Here is a 22,741-nt window from a genome sequence, read left to right on the forward strand (position 1 = left end):
CAAACCTACTCTTGTACCAGGATCTAGAACTCCCTTAATAACACAGCTCTGTTCTGGTTTTGCTTGTTTTGTTCTTAGTCAGCATCCATTTTCCTCCATCACAAATCAGATTGGTTTTTCCAGATCAATCTGGACGCCGAATGACTCAGGTCAATCACTGCTCCACCTCCAGTGACCCATGAGCTTGCCCTGGATCTTGCCCTGGACTAACATGTTCTCATGCTGTGCAGAAAGGAATTCACATGGAGCGAAGCCTGGGGCTGCTACTTTAAGAAGGGTCTGCTGACAAGTCAGGCTGCGCTGCGACCAGGAACACAGCTTCTAAACCTTTCCCTACACCAGTGGGACAGGCTCCCTAGGTGACAGGGGCATTTCCCTGTAACTAGACTGTGGGCCCAACCTGGTTTGTACTGAGCACCTGCCTAGCTCAGGCAGTCTGGAATTCTGGTGTGTGCTGGGCAGAGGTGCCCACATCACCAGTGCCCAACAGATCCTGTATGCTGTATCTACTTGGTGTCCTTGGACATCATCACTGCCTGCATATAGCTGCATTTTTTTTTTTTTTTGGCTGCATAGTGGGCACTCCAGGTGGTCTTCCTGGAGGAGGAGGGCATAGGATGCCTGCACATGGATTCTTCAGACGCCCCATCTCTTTTCCCTCAGGACCCACTCTGTGCTCGTCCTGTGTTTCTGTAACAGCTCTGAGCCAGGAGTACAACTCTGTGCTGAGTCCTGGACTCATCGACCATGCTGGGGACCTGGGGACCCTGAAAATTGCACATGGCTGAGCTCATGTGAGCCCTGAGCCACAAACCTTCCCACCCAGTGGGGATTGGAGAAGTTGTTTCATGCTCAGGGCTCGGGACTCAAACTTCATTTCCAGGAGGCAGTCTTCTCTGATCATCCTAAATGGCCCTGGGTCATTTGCTGTCTCGTCACCTGACTGCTCGTGTCTGTCTGAGCGAGCAGCTCCCTACTCACTCATCTGTCCCCCTGTGTCTTGTCTGTGTCCCCCTGCCTAGAGCAGCTCCACATAGGGCCTGCCGTCTGCCCAGCATCGCAGCCTCGGTACCTGAACACGGCCGGGGGAGAACCCTGCGCTCAGAACTTGGTGGTGGGGGTGGGGGGTGTCCAGACCTCCCTCTCCCCGTCTTGGGTTTCAAGGCCTCTCTGCATTCTCCCAACACATGCATAGGATGGAAAGGGAGTGGGAAGGAGGGATAAGCCATGAAACATTGTTCATCAAGATACATGCTGCAGCACCTCATTTTAATAAGAAAAAGCACCCAGAAGAACTTATCCTATGTTCTGACAAAAGCTGGGAGAAATCTGGAAATTCCCTCCCTTTTGTGGAATTCTAAAGTGGGGTTCTGGCACTCATGTCCCCTAAAATAAAAAAAAAAAATCAACTGCTTTACAGAAGACAACTGGGCCTGTGACCTGTTTAACCTTCAGTGGAGAGAAAGTTCCCTGACCGAGCAGGGTACTTCATTGTCTACCCTGGGAACTTCCCCTGAGGTTACATTAAATGCTTCCGTGATCAAGAAGTGATCCCTCAGAACCACACAGAGTGAAGTCTCCCCGCTCTCCACTCTGCTTCCTGGACACAAAAGTGACGGGAATGCATTAACATTCACCGCGGGTACTACTGTTGCCTTTGTTGGAACAGAAGTTCCAAGTACATCACAATGTCATCAAGAGGTCTCTGGATGAGAAGGGAAACAGGCGAAGTTGAGAAGCCCGCCTGGCAGATCCCAGTGCAGAGCCCAGAGCCAGATCCCTGGGTCCAAGACCCAGCTTGCTGCTTGGCTGGGTGATCCTCCAGGCATCTTGGCCAGTGTCAGATGCAGAACAGGGCTTGGAACAGGTGGGAGGGAGGTTACGCTGATTCACACCCATCAAGGGTGGTGCATCGAGCATGCATGGGAAACGCTGGCCGCCCTTGTACCATCCCAAGTCCTGCTATGCTGGCCGCTCCCTCGGTGTTGTGAGAGGCTCTGTCACACACCCCTGGCTGTGCCCAGCTGTTCCCAGCTTGCTGGCTGCAGCTTCTTCTCCATCACGGCCGAGGCAGGAGGGAGGGAGGGAGGAAGTGAGGGAGGCACTTACCTTTTCCAATGGAGGGAGCCAGTCCGTTCATGAACCTTGGGAAAGACTTGCTGGGGGACGAGGGGACGTCCAGGGAGGCCACGGGGCTGCTGCCCAGCAGGTCGATCTTGCCGGCGTGCTGGCGAAATTGCTCCAGATCCCGGGACAGCAGGCTGAACTGCTCACTCTGCGTCCGGCATTTCTCCTCCAGCTCCCGCACCTTGCACTGCGCACGGAGACCCAGACACGCGGTTAGCAGGTGGCCTGGGCTTCTGGGGCCTCATGTGTCTGCGCCCAAGTGTGTGTCTGTGTGTGTCTGTGCGTTGCATGTGTGTGCACAAGACTGAGTGTTGTGTGTGCATGGGTGGATGACAGTGGGTGTGTGTGTGCACGTGAAAGTGTATGGCCTGAGTGTATTTGCACACACGTGTGCATGTGTGTGGTCGGGGGAGGCCTGCCTCCTGCCTCCACGTGAGAACAGTGGCTGAGCAGATCAAGCTTTCTGTCGATTGGAAGGTTGGCCGTCGGCCAGGTTCTCTCGCAGGGCAAACGTGGGAAAGCACAGGTGCCAAGAAACCCTGCAAACACTCAGATCCCAGCCAACTGCGGATTGTTCTGGGCTCTGTGTGCAGCCCGGGCACTTTGTGGTTGGCACGCCTCACTGTAGCTGCTTGAAATTTGGAGCAGGAGGTGGTGAGAGCCAAGCTTTGGGGACGGCTCAGTTGCTAACTCCACTGATGCAGTTTTCTGGTGGAGGCCTCTGCCCCTAAACTGCAGAACCCCAGGGCACCCTGCTTTAGCATTAAAAGGAATTGCTACCTGCTGGCTTGGGTTAGCAACATCACTGCCATCTGCAGACACCGGGCATATTTAGGGAGGTGGGAGCATCCCTGGGTACACATGACAGGGAGGGTACCACGGGCAGCACCCCCATGCACCCCCATCTTTGCCTGCTCCTGTTGGGTGGGTGTGATCCCGCCATTCTCCCCTTCCTGGGAAACAGAGATCCACACTCCCTACACTTCCTTCCCTGCTGTTCCCTTCGTGGCACCCTCCCCCCTGCCATTCTAGTAGCTCCCTGATTTTTCTTATTTCTCCTCTCTCTCTTAGATCATTTAATCGCCAAGCTTGTGCTTTCTGGTCCCCTGACACATTCTCAATGCTTTGCATAATGTTGGCACATCCTAGGTGCTCAATAAACATTTGCTGAAGTGATGAAGAGAGAGGACCCCCTGATTTGCAGGCATCACACTCCTCGTGGCAGTGGCTTGTTTCATCTGTGTGGTGGTCCTGCCTCGTTTCCCTTCCTTTGTGATAAATGGACAATGCCATCTGCTGTATTATTAACTGCGAGCATCGTTTGACTTTCTCCACTAAAATGTCAACTCCGTGAGGGCAGGAATTTCTGTCTCCTTTCCCACTGTGTCCCCAGCACTCAGACTAGAGCTTGGTACCAAGTTGGGGCTTGAGAGATGTCTGGATTCATGTAGGTGAGCAGACAGGGATGTGGACGGTGGTAGAACAATGCTGTCTTCCTCCTCCTTCTCCCTACCCCCTTCTCCCTCTCCCACTCCACCTGTATTAAGCCTTCAGCTCCTTAGGCCAGAGTGAAGTGCTATTTATGTCTGAGATCATGGAATTCTGAAAATAGACCTAACAAATCCCAAACCTATAATTAATTTCTTTGATTCATTAAAATAATTGGCAAGATTCTTTTAAAAGGCTGAATGAGCTTGGGTGTGATGGCTGTCTCCACCGAGGACGGCACAGAAGAGACACTGGGCTCCTCTGGGCACAGGTGTGGACTTGGAGCAATCTGCCCCCTGCCTGGGTCCCCCATCACAAAGATGCAGGACCTGCCAGGAAGCAGCTCTGACCCCAGGATAGCAATTTCAGAAGCCTCAAGGCCAAGAGCTCTGGTTCTTCTGGGCTCAGTCCTGAAGAAGAGACTTTTGCTCCAACGCTGAGCTTTTGCTCCAAGGTCCTCAGGTGGGGAAAAGCAGCTGCCAACAGCCTCGGGTTAGAAGGGCACTAGAAGAGCCCTGAGATCACCTGTCCATCCAGGTGTGCCACCAGCTGCCATGGTAGTGTATGTGTGGGGGGTGGGGGGTGGGGGTGGGGGTGTGAAGTGATTGTGGAAGGATACAACACTATTTAAATGGTCACATTCTCATTTTAATGTGCATGAGAAAAATGCAACTGGCCATCAAATCCTTCATGTGTATGTCCTCTGTGCGTATGTAAAAATGACCTAACTCAAAAAACAGATTTTTCATTGATGCAACTTTTACAAAATAATAAAATTAAAGTGATGGAGAGCTGATCAGAGGTTGTCAGGGTCTGGAGTTGGGGGAAGGGTCTGACTTTTAAGAAGTAACATTTCCCTGGTTATCCAGTGGATAAGAATCCGCTGACCAATGCAGAGGACATGGGTTCGACCCCTGGTCCAGGAGGATTCCACATGCCGTGGAGCAACTAAGCCTGTGAGCCATAATCATTGAGCCTGTGCTCTAGAGTCCAGGATCTACAATAAAAGAAATCACCATAATGAGAGGCCTGTGCACAACAACAAAGAGTAGCCCCCACTCACCACAACCAGAGAAAGCCTGCACACAGCAACGAAGACCCAGGGCAGCCACACACACACACACACACACACACACACACACACAAAAGGAACATGAGGTGTGACTTGGGGGGGGTGGAGCCATCTGTACTCCTGATGGTGGTATGTGACTCCATATGCACCATCAAATCCCATGGAATTTATCACCAGAGGAAGGACAAAGAGTGACTGTTTGTAGTTCGGCTACTGACACTGTGCCCACATCTACTGCCGGGTCTCAACTGTTCCAGTCACCTACGATGCTATCCATGGGGAGCTGGGTGAAGTTATGCGGCAACCATCTGTGCTATCTTTGTAACTTCTTGTGAATCTCAAATGATTTCAAAATAGAATTTTAGAAAGTGCACAGATTTAAAGAAAATATGAAATAACTGTGTAGGTGGCAGGCAGATACAGAGAAAATCTCGAAGGCGGTGGATGAGTAGCTGGTGTGTGGGGACATCAGATTAGGGGCCTGGAGGGTTAAGAGTGGCCAAGGTCTCAGGAGCCCACACAGGGGTCAGGCATTCGAGGCACCTGGAGACAGAGCCCTGGGCAGGAGCTGATACCGAGCAGGGCCCTGTGGGGCCCCTGGACACACAGGAGCCCTGTGTCCCTTGTTTCTTTGCTTTATAGGAAATAATCTTCATTCAGCCTCCATGACCTTCCCTGAGTTCCAAGAGGCAGATTCCAATAGTTGTTAATTAGGGAAGGGAGGGAGAAACAGTCAAGAGAAACAATAGTGCAGCCTTGGGGCAGGGTCCTGGTTCCCCATCAATGGATACACAATATCTTTGAGCTATTTTGCAGATATTGAGCTCCCACTCTTCTCCTCAGTTTCTGTGGGCGCTGGTGGAGGAGGTTCCCAAGAGGGCAGAGAAGGACAAAGTGCTGCTTGGGCCTCCCCATCAACAAGGGCTTTGTAACACACGCCTGCACAGGTGTGACAGCGTGGTCTGAGACTTGCTTCCATGGTCACCTGGTGGTGAAGTTGTAGGGCTAACCCCCTCTCACCTCACATTTCTACCCCAAAAATTCTAAGAGTCCTGTGTGATCACACCTAAGTGTTTATCCCTCTTTTCAGTTCCTCGCTTTGTTTCTCCTCTGGGTATCTGAGGACATGGCTTCAAGGCAACAAGGATGCTGGTTCCTAGAAGTCAGGCAGCTGCCAGATGCCTTTTCTCACTAATTTCAGGGGGAGAAGGTCCGAATGGCTAGTGGATGAGACATAGGGACCCAGGAAACCCAAAGAATGTCTCATAAGTGAGTGCTCCCTCTGGAGACTTCCCCAGGCTTTCCTGCTGTTTCCCTCTTCCAGGAAGGAGGCAGGTTTTCCTCCAGAGCCTCCACTGTGGACACACTCTCAGGGCCTGGCTGCAGCTGGCAGAGGCTGGGTCTCTGATGCTGAGCCCGGCAGCTGGGGCAGAGTCCCTCCCATGACACCTGAGCCACTACCAGAAGGAACCACTTCCAAGTGATGCAGAAAGAAAACAGCAACCCCACTGATCAGCCCTGGCTGGCTTATTGGGATGTCAGTATTGACCTCAGGATGCAGGGCACCATCCCTCCGGCTTGGGTGGCAAGGCTGGTGGGGCAGAACCACGCCCACATGTGTTAACCCGGTTGCTTGCGTGTCCCCATCCCCGGCTCCGCTTCTCCCACCCCAGAGACCCACCACCTGCAGCATCAGGAGCGGAGGGCGGCTGCGTTTCTGACCGCAGCAGGAGCAGATGGCACAGTCATCGGGCAAGTAAACTCTAATTGGGATAAATAGCGGAGACTTTCAAATTTGGCTGTGGGTATTTATAAAGATGAAGGAAAATACATCTAAAGACATCTAAAGAGTGCCTGCTAGCACTCCCAAGGTGCTCCACCCTGGATTTTTCATCTGAAAAACTTCTGGGCTTTGTAAAAAGCAGCGAATCAGTAGGGGGGTTGTGCCCTCTAATGTGTTCAAACCAGGACTGTTCTGAGAATCCAGGGACACAGTCACCTCTCAATACTTAACATAGCAAAGCTGGGGGTCAGGGGCGTCTCAGCAGGGCTGGGTCGCTGCGTAGCAGTGATTCGGGAGTAAGCTGTTCCGTGCAGTATCCTTATGTGTAAACAAGCTTTGTGACACTATTTATTATTTACTGAAAACCTGCTATGTGCTGGGCCCTGCCAGGGGCTTTCTAGGCATGATTGCTGATGGCCAGAGAGACTCCGGGGGTAAGTTGGTGGAGCCCATTATATGAATGAGAAAACAAGGCCAGATGGACTAAAGACCAAGGTCACATACCCAGGAAGTGGCAGGACAGATGTAAGCCTGTCTGACTCCAGGCTCTGGGCTGTGTCTAGATTGCCGACCTCCCTCTCATTCACTCAGGGGACCTGGAGGCAAGTCACAGAAGCGCATTGGGCCTCAGTCTCTTCATCTGTAAAATGGGGGAGAAACTTGCCTTCCAGGACAATAACAAACTATTAAGTCCAGACTCTCACAGGCACGGTAGGGGCTCCATAAGCAGAAGCTAAGATCTTTTGTCCTCTATGGGCAAAGGATACTACCAGAAGTCAGTTAACTAGTGACTCAATCACCCTTGCTTCTCAGATGGCATCACGGTACACTACCAAATCTCTTCAATTGTATCTGATTCTTTGAGACCCTCTGGACTGTAGCCCACCAGGCTCCTCTGTCCATTGGTATTCTCCAGGCAAGAATACTGGAGCGGTAGCCATGCCCTCCTCCAGGGGATTTTCCTGACCCAGGAATCAAACCCAGGTCTCTTCTGTCTTCTGCATTGGCAGACGAGTTCTTTACTACTAGTGCCTCCTGGGAAGCCCTCTTTCATGGTGATGTTCAGTTAAGAAATACCCTCTAACTGCCAGTTTCATACCTATACCTGCACCAGATCTTGCATGTAGCTACATATACACAGACAAACCCCATCAATTCATCTAAACTGGCTCTGGATTCCAGGACAAGTGACTGCTCTGAACTCTAGAATCTTTACAGGATGATGTTATCTTGATACTAAAATGTAACAAAGTAATAACCAAAGGGAGACTCTGGTGAAGATGACTCTTTAATGTTTTGCATCCTATAATGTGTATTGATTGAGCATTATTAAAACACAACTGTCTTAAACATTTGTTTTAGTTCACATGATGAATGCCTTTATCAAATCCAACTAAAACGTAGTGAATTCTGCACCAGTGGGTCTGGATCATTAGAGTCTTTTGCTTCTGTACAGACATGTATTTGGCACAGAGACGCCCTGTGTGCAGATAAATACATTTCACAAGTGGGACCTCAGAACCCAGGGCTGCCTGTTGACTGTGGCTTTTGCCCTCAAGGTACCAACTGCAGTGAGATGGGGAGCATTAGGGAGATGAAGCTGGAGTCAGGTGAACCCCCAAACACCTGAGCATCCCAGTTTCTTTGTTCCTAACAACTTTGTCCTCCAGCTAAGACTCATGGGTACAGGGTTGCCAAGGTTATTCCCAGGAGGCAGAGAACCCGTGCCCACCACAATTACTGGGGGAAAGAGAATTCTTAAGAGATTTAAATGCAAAGCATTAAGTTTAAGCTTCTTTATCTGAGCACTTCTCAGATTCTCAACTTGGCTAATATTGTCACACTTTAGTAGCAAAATTGCACTGCCTTGTACGGACTTCAGAATTCAGATGTGGCAGAGCCATGCCACAGCGCCCCCACTCAGGGTGACTGCTCTTCCTAGCCTCTCCTGCAGGTCACTAGCTCTGGCTGGTGACCCAGAAACAGAGGTGACACCTGTTGCCTCTATAGCTGAGACATAGAAGAGCTCTCCCTGCCACCATGGTGATCAGGAAGCCATATGCTCTGGCTGGCACAGCCTCAAGATACAGGGATCCTGGATCCCTGAGTTACCATGTGGAAGGGAGCTTCATGGAGGATTCCTATATCTGCAGTGGCAAGAAATGAACTCTTGTGCTGAGTGCAATATTTTGGTGTTTGTTACTATAATACACCTGCGCCTAACCTGACTTACACCAAGAGACCAAGAGATCAGAGACTAAGGTCATCTGTTTGATGGGACAAAACAGATTTATTTAACCACAAGGACACTCCCTTGTCAGATGATCACTGATTATCTTAACATAAGACAAGCAGCAGCATGGTACCTGAGGCCTTGTTTAGGGACCTGTGGCAAAGTTTTCATTTTAATGTCCTTTAAAATCAGGGGGGAAATGAATACAATAATAATGAATCCAAGCTGGATTACATTCATCTTTGTACCCAAGCAGATGTAAAATATAATTTTTAATATCTTAAGGGAGGAAGGGTCCTATGAAAGCAAAAGGAGCCCAGGACCCATAAAAGTCACTGGGCAGCCCAGATGCTGACCCCCACTTTTTAGGCCCCATTCAGGGCCCTAACTGCTCTTGGATGAGACTCGGGGATGAATGGAACCTGTTCAGGTTCTTTCTGGCATCACCTGCAGGTGGACGCCTTGGTCCAGGAAGTGGCAAACAAACCCTGGGAGCCCTGAATAATTAGCCACAAACCACACGAGGCACACACACAAAGCCTCAGTACTGAGACACACAGGTGGGTACCAGCTCATCACGGGCGAAGATGCCCCCTGCAATGGATCCCGGAGCTCACTGCCTCCCAGCCCAGCAGGTGTTATGATTTATCAGCCCTACAGTCATGGACCATTTCTTCTTTGCACTTGACTTTCTCAGCGACTTGATGTGGTGTTACCTGTGGACCCTCAGGGCCCTTGCTCTGCTCTTAGAAGCTGTGTGTCCTTGGCAGGTAGGTCAGCATCTCTGTGCCTTGATTGTCTCCTCAGTGAAATGAGGAGGATGCTATCAACCTCCCTGGGCGGTATTAAAAGGATTAAATTCCATCACACTTGTCACTCGTGACCACATGATGTGTGCTCCTGTCTCTGTGGATGCCCAGAGCTCAGGGTGAGCGGTTTGCCCAGTGTTTCTGAGTCTGGCTGCTGTGGGAGCCAATCCACCTTTTGGTGGCAGGAGAGCTGACCCTGACTTGCAGGGAGGTCAGGATTCCGAGGTCAGAGGATGCTGCCACAGAGTGGTGGAGATTTTGGATTCTGGCACCAAACTCCTGGGGTTGGCATCCAGATTCTGCCCCTGGCCATCTGCCCCTGAGGCTTTGGGAAGTCATTTCTCCTGACGATGCCTCAGTTCCCCTGGTTGTCATGGAGATGAGAGGGACAATATGACTGTCATCTCCTAGGTAACCCACAGATGCATTCTGAACAATGCCCAGCTGAGAAGGAGTCAATAGACACTGCTGTTGGCACTGTTGTTGTTGTTACGGCTATTTTCTTTTGCTTCTTTGTCCTGAACTTTATAAAGCATCAAGGAAGCTACGTAACTACCACCTGCTCTTAGGTTGTTGGGTTTGCAAGCAGAGCTCTCCATCCCAATTCTGGAAAGGTGTTTTCAGTTGACTCTTGATTCTTGTCTTTGCTCAGCCCGCCAAGCCAGCCCGGATCAGTCCTCGGGTGTCCTGACCAGGAATAAAGACCCCTCCTCTCACCCACAAACATCCTGGCTGCTCACTCATCAGAAAACAGGACTGAGACGTCCACAGAACCAGATGTGTGCATGTGAGTGTTCCGAGGGGTTTTAACCTAACACTACTTCCAGGGCAGCCCTTCTCTATCACACTGTTATCCCTAGCTGTGCCAGGAAGTGGGTCTTTCTGCTCAGTAGAGGGGCTCACTGAAGTCAGGCATGGAGAACATGAACTTCCTGCTAAAGATGCTCCTGAGGACCCGGTGGCGGGGACTCGCTCAGGCTGTTCTTGGTCAACATTTCCAGTTACGAAGGCGCTGAGCCAGGATTGGCCAAGATTCCCAGGCGCCCTACTCCTTCAGCTACTTCTCCTTCCTGTAACCAGCCTAGCAGACTCTCTAAACAACGCTTCTTAAACTGCCCAGGAGGGTTGGTTAAAAACACAGACATCTGTGCCCCACCCCAGATTTCTGCTCCAACAGGTCACAGGCAGAAGCTGAGGATCTGCGTTCTAACGAGCTCCCAGGTGATACCGATACTGAAGGTCCGGAAAGCCCACACTGGGTCCGGGAAGCCCACGTTGAGAACAACCCAAGAGTGAGTAAAGTCATCATCACTTCTACAAATTCACGGCCAAACTCAGAGTTTTGGAAAAGGCTCAAAACCCTGTTTGGAGAGACAGTTCATCTCCCTTCTTCCCCAGGTGGGTGCCTGTGAGAAGAACAAGGAAGGGCCCCTCCGCTGCTGGAGAAGCCACTGCCTGCCCATGACACAGGAGAGCAAGGGGACCACTCAGGTGCAAGGCGTAAATACTGATGACCCACCGAATTCTGGGCTCTCGGCCGTGCAAGCTTGCGGCTGGCCCGAGGCCAGAATCATCCTGACAATTCTCCTCCCCGCGGTCATCTGAATTCACAGAACATCCTTCCAGCCTGAGGATGGAAGCCGGCTTCGCTGGGCTCGCTCATCACTCACAGTGGACAGAACCCTGGGCCCCAATGCCTGGATTAAAGTGTCTCCCTGGGGCAGAACTCCCACGAGGAGCTCCTCGGCTTCCCCCACCCCAGGGAGAGCCAGGCACCCAGGACTGCATCAGAAGCTGCCCATGTTCAGAAGAGGGAAATGGAGCTGGCCCAGGGGCACATGGCCGGTCCACTCATGGAACAAAACTTCACAAAGCACATGGGAGGGGAGGACATCACTCGCTAAAATACCTGCATGCTGTCCAGCGTGTTCTGGGTAAAGAGCAAAGCAAAACACAATGACAGGAAGACGTTGTGAATAAAAGAAAACCCAGGTTCTCAGCCCATCTGTGTGGCCTTCTCTGTTTTCCCAACCAAAGCACATTATACCCGCCCCCCACGTGTTGGGGCCTGCACCCTGCACCAGCCCCGGGTGACGTGACCTCAGCGGGCCTGTCACAGAGCGGCAGCTCAGAAGGCGGATTAAAACAACACAGACCATCAAATCGATGGGCTTGGGGTGAGGGGAAGAAAAGAAACTGGACCTCCAGCCAGAAGACTATGCAAATCAAACTGCGGTGGGTGATCCTGCGAGGGGAATGAAATGCTGTTTCAGGGAGATGTATGGCCATTGGGAGGTCTGTTTCCACTCTCCCGGGTTATATATTTTCCCACCTGCTATTTATCACTCCCAGCCCTCCAGATATTCATTAGCTAATGGACGCTTTCAAAAAAATCAATTTTAATATATATGATGATAATGATGAAACCATTTCCTGGGGGAGGAATAGATTTTAAAAGGCAATATAAGAGATGCACATATTCTGTTCTAAGTGGTCGTGCAGCTGCCCGGGGGACAAGAGACAAGGTCATCTTAAAGAGGACAGGCGTTTCCCATATGCAGAGACGCAGGCCCAGGGGAGAGGCCCTCCTGGCCTTTCTGGATGGAATAGAACTAGGGGAGGAGGGCTTGTGGGGCCACCCCATACTGTGCAGCCACCCACTCCTGCTGTTGTGTCTTGAGTGACGGGTCAGTAATTGGGGGACCTCTGTCTTCAACAGGGAGATTCCTTATGTCCATTTATTATGCATGAGGCATGCAGACTGCAAAGGCCCCCCAGGGGACCCCAGGAGTCTCCTCCACTCCCGAGAATATGGGAGGCCACCAACTGGGGACAGAAGAGTGATTCTGACACGTCACCCGTCTCCTGCCAAGCCCCCACCATCAGAGCTGGTGAGAAAGGCCTCCGGGTGGCTGGGGAGGGTGACTCCTGCTGCGCTCATGAGGACAGTGCCCGTGGCCGCTCCTTGACTGAGTTCACTGCTGCGATTCCCTTCTCCATCCTTTCTCTAAATCTGCAAACGCCTCCCCAGATGCCAGGTACTTCCTCAGGCTTAGTGCTGTTCCTTAAATTACCCTCACTCACCTGACACTGGTAGGAATGATCCACTTCCCTTTCTCCTGCAAAGAAGCAGGCTCGCCCTACCTGCTTCCCATCCAATCAGAGGAGAGCAGACCACCTCTGAGACCCGCAGTTCTGATGCTGGCTGTGTGGCCACAGGAAAATTGCTTAACCTCTCTGGGCTCCACTTCCTCACATGTAAAAATGGGACTCATAATGATACCAATCTGTTAGTCTGCTTGCCAGGACGACATGGGAGGATATGTAAGCAGCAGGAGTAATGGGTACCCAGTGGGCACTCAGTAAAGGTCGGTTACTACTTTACAAAGCATTAACACAGCATGCCCTGAGCTCACTCACCCCCGGGAAGCCAGCAGGGCTGGCTCACTTACCTCTAGCAGCTGCACTGCACCTTCATGTTCTTTCTTAGCTTCAACTTGAGCCTTTTGGATGATGAAAAAAGACAGAAGAGTGAACGTTTACAGCGGGAAAAAGACAGCAGAATTAATGTCTAAGTTATCAGGGGGTGTGGGGCATTGATATTCATTCTTTTAACAAGCCCCAACATTCTCAGGGTCTAAATCAGTTCTCATTTTTTTTTCCTTCCTTTGGGCAAGATGGAATGGATTTGGGTTGGGTTTGATGCTCTTTGTAAAAAGTGAAAAGCACCCCTCATCTGGCAGAGAATGGAGAGGCTGATGAGATTGGACTGATGCATGAGGGTAGCACTAGTGGTAAAGAGCCCGGCTGCCAATGCAGGAGATGTAAGAAAAGTGGGTTCGATGCCTGGATTGGGAAGATCCCCTGGAGGAGGGTATGGCAACCCACTCCAATATTCTTGCCTGGAGAATCCCATGGACAGAGGGGCCTGGCAGGTTACAGTCCATAGGGTCGAAAAAGTCAGACACAACTAAGCATATGACAGACAAGAAAGAGTCCATCTGTTAAACTGAGATTTACATTTAGGATTCTCAGTTCTGGAGGAATAGTTTCTCCAGGTGGCTGGAGGATAATAAAGAGAAGAGTTGGATATCATAAATAAGCCAGTGAGAGCTGTCTTAACAGCTTCTATTTCTCACTTGAAAACTTCCATTAGTCGGAAAGAGGGAAAGGCTTGGCTTCCCCAGCACCGACTAAAAGCGAGAAGTAGCCTGATATTTCCATAGTGTTCATTCATATGCATTTCATTCGCACATATTTCCAATGAGGTTTTTAAGAGCTGGGGAAGTGAATAGAACCCAGCAAATTAACTCGACCATTCTTGAATCCAGCTCAGTCTTCAAAGGCTCAAAATTGTTCCTTTCAAAGCAAAAACAAGAGCGACAATAAATCATGAAATGGGGTTGTGGCGGGGGGTGGGGGGAGACAAAACAGCTAGAGAACATACAGGGATTATATAAATAACACCACCATTGAACCACTTGAGTCAAAGATAGTTTTCAACTGGCAGAATGAAAAACAACCAAAAACTCCATCGCAGGCTGTTAAAACACAGCCAAGCTGGCAGTAACAACTTCGTTTCTGGCTTCAAGCGCAAATCAGGAGTTCGTTTTCGTAGGCTACTTGCAAGCTGGGCCATTTGGGCAATCAGAATAGATAGCTAAAATTAACAGTTAAAACTGGCAGTGCTGAATTCTTGCAGAATCTAGGCGACAGCTTCAGCGAGGCTCATTTTGGGGGCCACCGCCAGCACATGGGGAGGCTGAGACCTTCACGGTTTCCTACAGAACACATTAGACTTGAGAGGGACTCTGACTCCTAGGGAGACCCACAGTCCTACTGTCAGAAGAAGGGGCCTGTCATCCAGGGAAGAAATGTCCAGGGGGTGAGTTAACATGGCAGCAAACACACCTCTCTCAGGGGAGGGGTAACTGTTCAAAAGGGACGTAGGTTTCCTGCTGCCAAAGCTTTGGTCGTTTGGCTGGGACAGATGGGCATGTAACACTCAGAGTAATAAGCTCCCAGGCACCTTGGTGATGGGGTTGGGGGTATGGATGCGGGCTGGGATGAGATGAGAGTGGGTGGGGGTCATTTACAGGTGCTGTTAATATCAACTCCACAGAAAAAAACAGTGAGATTCATGGAACTAAACTACGGCATGTACAGATCCTCAAATCAGGCCCCTGGGTTCCACAGAGCTGAGAAAGCCGTGAGTGTCGATCAATATCCCAGGCATGCATCGTAGGAGAAATCAAGACACTGAATGAACTCAGAAGGTCAGCTTGAGATGTCCCTGCTATCCACACACAACAACTAAATCCAAAACATGCAAAGGAAGCATTTGACATGGAGGCAAAGCAGTTTTATGAGCTGCAGGGTAAGTTTGTTTCTATCAGCAGTGTGCATGTCAATAATGGCCTTAAGCCTGGGAGCCTTTGTTTCCCGCACAGGAGGAATTTAAAACAATAGTAGCATTTGCAGATGAATTTTAAATGTGGACAGTTTTGCTCATGCACTGAGATTATAACTGCTACTTGTAATAAGATGAGGATGTAACCCACACAGGAAATGGAAGCAGTTAGAGCGACTGGACTCTGCTCACCGGTTCCCTAGAGAAACACTAGGGTTCTGGAGTCAGGCCTCCAGGGGACCCGGACCATGCTGTCTAACCTCAGGTCCTGCATCTGTGAGGGGACTTGCATCCCACAGGTTACAGTGAGAGCTGATTGCTGTCACCACTCACACATTCAATAGACACTTACCAAGAATGGCCTGGAACTTACCATCAGTTATCCTGGTAATGTTACAGGACCAATTAATGGAGTCTTACTAGGTCTTTACTGCATTTATTCATTCATTCATCCATATTCATTCATTCAAAGTTCCTGGATATCTCTGTTCATTCATTCATTCATTCATTCAAAGTTCCAAAGCATCACTTGTTGAGTACCTGCTCTGTGTCAGGCAATGTCCTGGGAGTGCAGACACTCCACTTGGGATGCAGACAACAATGAGCAAGTGGCATCACTAAAGGGGGTGAGTGGCAGAGAATGCCAGAGCAGGGTGATGAAGTCCATTCAGGCAGGGCAGCCAGGAGAGACTCCCATGACAACAACAAGCCAGCTCTGTCATTATCTGGGGGCCAGGCATTCTCAGGGAAGAGCAGAGAGGGGGATGTTTGGGTCACAGAGAGGAGGTCAGTGTGGCTGCAGGAAGGGCGACAGGACAGGAGGAGTCAGAGGTGGGCAGGGGCTTAAATAAGACGACAGATGCCTGCCAGGTACCGGGCCCAGAATATGCTACACTGAGAACAAATGTTCATGGTGTAGCTTTTATTATCATTGTCATTGTCCATAGACTATATTCACAGCCTGGCTCACTGCCGTGTTCTTAGCCGTCACACAGCCGACATGCGATGCTCAAGGACTGTTTGCCGAATGAATGAAAGTGATGGTTCTCGGCCAAGCTCCTGGTTCAGTGATCTCCATGAAGCAGGTGTCCTGTGGAAAAGTCCTCATAGACAGGACTCTATCTTCTTGGATTTCCATGTTTTTTTTAAGCTTACATCTCCACCAGCTACCAGAAATAAGGGTTGGCCAATGGTCTTATCTCACCTTGACTCCCACTAGAATAGCCTTGGGCAGCTTGATCATTCATCCATTCTTCAATTCAACAGGTGTTCTCACTTGCCCACTATTTCCCTTGCTTCTCCCAATCACCGGATTGAGCAGAGGGAAGAGCTGAACTTCCAGGGAGGAGGGAGAGGTTCCCTGGAGAAAGTTCTGGGTCCCTGACATCAGCTGGGTCCCTGAAAGCCTGGACCTTCCTTAGGGTGGCCAAGTCCAGAGGTGAAGCTGAAACCAAAAAGCGATCTCCAAGGACTACACAGGGTCGGAAAATCCACTTGCATTTCATGGGAAGATATATCCCTGGCTTCCTTACACACATGCTGTACATCAAGAAAAAGAATATTTCAGGGTCTGGGAAGAAGCAAATCCCACAAAGTACACAGTGGTGTCAAGGGGATTCCTAAGATGATGGTAAAGGGCATTTCTAGACCCAGTTTAGCATCCAGCCTCTAGGGCAACCATCCTGGACTGGAAGATGACACTGGGCTCCAGGCAGAATATCTCAGAGGAAAATGGGATGAAAACATCCTCCGAGGAGTCTGATGGTCTTGAGAGAAATTTTAATGCTCTGGCATAAAGTTTGAAATAAGAGAGTGATGAGCACACAGGAGACTGAGCAAACACACAGAAAGAGGCAATTCACTCCAGGGGAAAAGGAAAGGCTCTACCAAAAAGGAAACACTGCCCTTTGCAGAGCCTGGCAAGATGTGCAGAGCATGCCTTGCTGAGGACGGAATGGACTTCAGCTTGGGACAGGACGTTTGAGATCATGCAAGCTGGACATCCAGTTGGACCAAAGAAGTGGGGTTCGGTGGAATCCAACTTGGAGATCCACATGTGGGAGTCGGCACACAGATGGCAATCACACCCATGGAACCAGACAAGGTCACAGAGGGAGCAGTGGAGATCAAGAAGAGATGTGAGGGATTCCCGGGTGGCTCAGTGGTAAAGAATCTGCCTGCCAATGCGGGAGACATAAATTCCATCCGTGATCCAGGAAGATCCCACATTGCTGCCGAGCAACTAAGTCTGAGCGCCACAATTATTGAGCTCATGCTCTAGAGTCTGGGAGCCACAACTTCTGAAGCCCATGCACCCTAGAGCTCATGCTCCACAATAAGAGAAGCCAACACAATGAGAAGTCCAAGCACCACAACCAGAGTAGCCTCCGCTCACTGCAACTAGAGAAAGCCCTTGTGCAGCAAGGAAGACCCAGCACAACCAAATAAATAAATAAATAAATAATGTAAAAAAAGAGACGTGGATTGCAGGCTGAGCCTTGAGGATGCTTACAGGGCTTCTGTGAGGAAGGAGAAAACTGGAAGAGGGTAGGATCCTGAAAGCCTAGGGGTTGGGAAGATAGACCCTCTCAAAGTGTGCCTCTGGGTCAAAGAGGAGGAGGGCAGGACACTAACCACTGAGCAGGACATCCGCACACAGGTGATTTAACAAAAGCCATGGCATTTGGTGAGATGAAGCTGGGTCCCACAGGAGAGCGTTCAAGAAATCCTGTAATGGGATTTGCCACAACACGGATGCAACTCAGGGATGATCATACTAAGTGAAATAAGTCAGACAGAGAAAGACAAACACCATATGATATCACTTACAAGTGAAATCTAGAATATGACACAAATGAACCTACCTATGAAACAAAAACAGACTCAAGGACATAGAGAACAGAAGGTGGTTGCCAAGGGAGAGGAGGATTAGGGGAGGGATGCAATGGGAGTTTGGGATGAGCAGATGCAAGCTACTATGTATGGAATGGATAAACAACAAGGTCCTGCTGTAGTGCACAGGGAACTATAACAATCTCCTGGGATAAACCAAAATGGGAAAGAATATTATAAAAAGAATATATATATATATATATATATATATATATATATATATATATATATAGGGGTGTAACTGAATCACTTTTCTGCACAGCAGAAATTAACACATTATAAATCAACTATGTGTGTGTGTACTAAGCCACTTCAGTTGTGTCTCTTTGTGACCCCATGGACTGTAGCCCACCAGGCTCCTCTGTCCAAGGGATTTTCCAGACATGAGTACTGGAGTGGGTTGCCATGCTTTTCTCCAGGGGATCTTCCTGATCCAGGGGTCAAACTTGCATCTCTTAAGTCTCCTGCGTTGGCAAGCAGGTTCTTTACCACAACGCCACCCGGGAAGCCACAAATCAACTATACTCCAATAAAAATAAATAATGGGACTTGTAGTCAATGGGACTGTAGACAGCTTCTAGGAACAATCTCACGTTGCTGTCTCATGATAATCAAACTGGAACTCAGAGTGCTCTGGTGACTTTTATCATGGTAGAGGGACAAGGGCTAGAAATTGGCCTTCCATAGGATATGAGCATTTCTATAATAGGTGTCTGCCACTCATTTCAACTGCACCCCATATAAAGTCATTGTCCTCATCAATCTTCATTCCGTGTGTCTCCTTTATGGCATTCCCCTGGCATCTGAACTTTTTAGTTCTTAATGACTTGTTCACTTACTCTCCCTCTGTAAGCCAGAGGTCCTGTCCAACTCTGCACTGCATTCCTGGTTTCCAGAACAACGGCTGAGCAGCCGACACATAGGTGGCAGCCAACAAATGTGCTGATGAGTGAATGAATGACTGAGTGATCCGGACAGCAAATGGACAGGGCTGTCCGTGCTGGAAATAGAACAGAGACGTGAACTCTGGAAAGAACTCACCAATCTCGTTCCATTCAAGTCTCAACCTTTCTCTTCGAATACTTTTTTTATTTTAAAAATCAGAGCTCTATGAAAATACAAGGTTTGTACATTCATCCTTCATTAGATTTTCTTCCTCTGCTTCCCCCCCACCCCCACCTCCCGAGGAAGCATCAGTGTGTCCAAAATAGAGGCAAGGATGAATTCGGGGCGGGGGGGCGGGGGAGGGGAGCAAAAGCAAAGGAAGCTGGATGACGCTCAAGAGAGACACTGGGAGCTGAATAATGGACTTGGCTCTAGTGCACTTTCCTCGGCATCGAGTGCTTCATAGATAAAACTCCAGGCTAGAAGAGAAGGACGCTCTGGTAAGAAAAGCCAACCTGTCACCCTTGCTGGACAATATATGTATTTCTGTCCTGGATGCTCCCAGCCTGGGGACCTGATTCCCAGGGGTGCAGTGAAGGAGTGCAGGTACCAGGCACCGGAAGGTCCCTCACGCACAGAAAGAGGGAGAAGACAGGAGTAATATCGCTGTCTGCATCCCAGCAATATCCTTTCTGGATAGCATCTAATGAAATCTTGCTTCTCAGCGTGCCAGCCAACTTACTATGACAGGTAATAAGGACTGTGACAGTCTCTATCGCCCCAGCCTAATGAAATCTATCCTGAGCACGAGGTCTCCATAAATGATTAGGAAAACAGCATCAGAGGTTATCTGCTTGATGCTACACGCTCTGCTAATAAACTTGGGAGGAGAAAAATACTCCAACAGATAGGGATCTCCAGCCAGATAAGGCGAGCCACTGGGTCCTTTATTTGAGATCAAAGATCTGGAGGGGCTGGCTGGGGGTGGGGGCGACACCCGATGGAGGAGGAGGAGGTGTCGGCTGCTCATCCCAGTTGTGGCGGGGGTGGGCGGTGGTGTCTGGGACCACCACCTGCATCAGTGGTCAAGCTGGGTCCTGCCTGGAAGGGCTGGGCTCCTCTCCCATGGATGGGGGACCCAGGGCTTCCGGAATAAAATGCAATGAGAAATATACACAGGGATGCCAAGTCCCATGGTTCTGAAGGAGGGGTCCGCAGATTCATCTGGACAGAGACAGGAAGACTAAGGCTGCCGATTAAGGATGCTAACTTTCTTGGTCCCCAAACCACCCCAGGTGCCATGGGGATACACCTTCTGAACTGCCTGGTCCCCTCCTCCCGTCCCCTTCTCCCTCCCTCTGGTTTCTGTCCTTTGTTCTTCCTACCATCTTTTCTGTCCTTACTCCTCTCCTTCGCTTTCTTCTTTTCGTGTTCCCTGTCTCTCTCTTTCTCCCTCTCTTGTCCTTGGTTCATGAGATCATGCTACATATATTGCCCCCAAATTTGATTTGCTCACTTAACAACACACCATGTAAATCCGATGTGATGGCATCTATAAGCCGAATTTCTTCCTCCCAATGTGGTCATGCTGCTCCGTGGTATGGATGCCCCACAGTTCACACAGCCTCGCCCTCTGATGGGCATTCAGTTTAATCCTATTATCTGCGCCCACACAGCAGGACCACAATCCAAGTAGAACCAAACCAAACCATCCTTCAACTGGTTCTTGTGTTTCTTACAGGCATATTCCCAGGACAGAAGGTTGCAGGGTCAAAAGAGACCTGTGTTTTTAGTTTTCAAGGATGCTGTCAGGTCACTTGCCCCCAGAGATAAAGCAATTCACACCCCATTTTAATAACCCACAGGCGTGTCGTTTTCCTTACAATCTCGCCAGCATCAACTGTTAGAGCTTTTCCTTTGATTTTTGCAGCTTAGAACATAATCACAAGTTAACTGAGGAGAAACTAAAGAACACGGGGAATCCACACCAAGAAGTCATTCCCGAGCATGTGAGAAAAGGCTCAGGAGAGCAGCCAGTCACCCACGCTCCAGGTCCCTAGCACACTGCCTGCCTCCTCCCAGGCCCCCAGCCCCAGCCCAGCTCACCTTCTGCAGGAGGTCAATTTCCTGCTGCTTGGCGTTGAGGATGGCCAGGGCTTGTTCATGCTCCAACTCCAGCTGCTGCCGCCGTTCTGCGGCCTCTCGCATGTGCTGGGGAGGGAGCAGGAGACACACAGGTCAGGTCAGCCCAGCGCCCTGCAGGGAGCCGCGTCCTGGGTCCCCCCACAGCCAGCCGGCTCCCTGGTCTGACTCACCGCCTGCATCCCCGGCTTCTCCCCAGGGCGGCAGGATCAGCCGGGGAAACCCTCACACCCACGAGCCTTCCTCCCCTGTGTGCACGTTTTCTGTTTAACGTGCCAGGAGCACGTGAGCGGAGCTGCAGGTTCCTGTGCGGAGGTGAGTCTCTCTTCTCCCTCTTTGGAAAAATCCTCTCTGTCCCCCCCGCCACCCCCAGGTCTTCTGCAAATACCAGCCAAGATGTATGGCTCTTACCCTAGATAGGGCTACTGTTTCAAGCTCCCTACATGTAACTAATGTCACCCACAATAACCATAGGAGTGAGGTAATGTAACTGGCCCCATTCTACAGATGGGAAAACCGACACGCAGTTTTCCTTGTTTGACACACATGGTAAGTGGCTGTCAGGCATTCAAAACTGACACTTCTATGGAGCCTCCGAATCTCAGGGTTTGGTCCTGTCTGATCACTCTTGTGAAGTGGGATGCTCGGCCCCCATGAGTCCAAATGTCCTTCCATTGATCCCTCTGCAAATGCTCTGCCGAGGCAGGGCTGGACCCTTCCTCTAACCAGAGCATCTTCTCCCCACTCTGATGACCTTTTGTCACCCAAGGTCATCCCCCAGAAGAACCCATCAGTGGGCATCAGAGGACACAAGGACCTCCTTGCCCCTAACAGTGACCACCTGTGTACCCTGGTGGGGAGGAACCATGAGAAATGACAGCATGCAGAAAAAAGGCACCGGTGGGACCAACTTTCACACAGGCAGCATCTCGTGGAAGAGTTCATGGCAAACCATTTGAATTTAGCTTCTTTCTTCCCCTTCCTTCCCTCTCCCCCTCTCCTCCCCTCTGCTTCATCTCTCCCACCTTTCCTTCCTTCTTTCCTCTTTCTCTTTTTATAATGAGATCTATGTGGCTCAGCAGTAAAGAATGTCTGCTAAGGCAGGAGACGCGGATTAGATCCCTGGGTCGGGAAGATTTCCTGGAGGAGGGCACGGCCACCCACTCCTGTATTCTTGCCTGGAGGATCCCATGGACAGAGGAGCCTGGGGGCCTAGAGTCCATGGAGTTGTAAAAGAGTCAGACACGACTTAGCGACTAAACAACAATAACAACAACAAATGCCAACGGTGATTTAGCAGTCAACGTTTTAAAAATTGGGATCCTTCACATAAAAGTCCAGATTCCTTCAGAAAAGGGAACATGTAGCTACATGTCTCACCTGGAGGAGCTGGCAGAGGCTGGTCCCTTCCTGGGCACGGGCCGCCTGCTTGTCTGCTGTGCCTGCAGACCCAGCCTGTCCTTCCAGTGACCTGACAGCCCAGGATGTGTTCATGTTATACAGACGGGAGATGTCTTGATATAATGGGGCTGTGCTGTGCTTAGTCATTCTGTCGTGTCCAACTCTGTGACCCCATGGGGTGTAGCCCGCCAGGCTCCTCTGTCCATGGGGATTCTCCAGGCAAGAATATTAGAGTGGGTTGCCATGCCCTCCTCCAGGGGATCTTCCCAACTCAGGGATGGAACCCAGGTCTCCCGCATTGCAGGCAGATTCTTTACCATCTGAGCCACCAGGGAAGCCTGATACAATGGGGAGGGGACCCTAATGTACTTTCCTCCTTGGCTTGAATTTGTTGGTGACTGTTATTATTTATTACTTTAAAATTTTACCATTTTAATTCTTTTACTTATTTTTATCCCCTAGGCTGGGGAAGGAGGCACAGAGAGATAAGGGCAGAGAG

At 50.1% G+C, this 22,741-nt stretch overlaps 1 protein-coding gene across 1 annotated transcript in view; it reads right to left on the reverse strand.

The window, feature by feature from the left end:
- Nucleotides 1–22,741, reverse strand: part of RIMBP2 (RIMS binding protein 2) — a 290,880-nt gene that overhangs the window by 56,125 nt on the left and 212,014 nt on the right. The window contains exons 4-6 of the mRNA XM_061142128.1: nt 20,806–20,910; nt 12,965–13,015; nt 2,110–2,314 (exon numbers count right to left, since the gene is read on the reverse strand). Of these exons, the coding sequence (XP_060998111.1) occupies nt 2,110–2,314; nt 12,965–13,015; nt 20,806–20,907 (358 nt within the window). The 5' untranslated portion in view covers nt 20,908–20,910. The remainder of the gene's footprint in view (nt 1–2,109; nt 2,315–12,964; nt 13,016–20,805; nt 20,911–22,741) is intronic.

The sequence above is a fragment of the Dama dama genome, chromosome 5, assembly GCF_033118175.1.
Source record: "Dama dama isolate Ldn47 chromosome 5, ASM3311817v1, whole genome shotgun sequence".
NCBI lineage: Eukaryota > Metazoa > Chordata > Mammalia > Artiodactyla > Cervidae > Dama > Dama dama.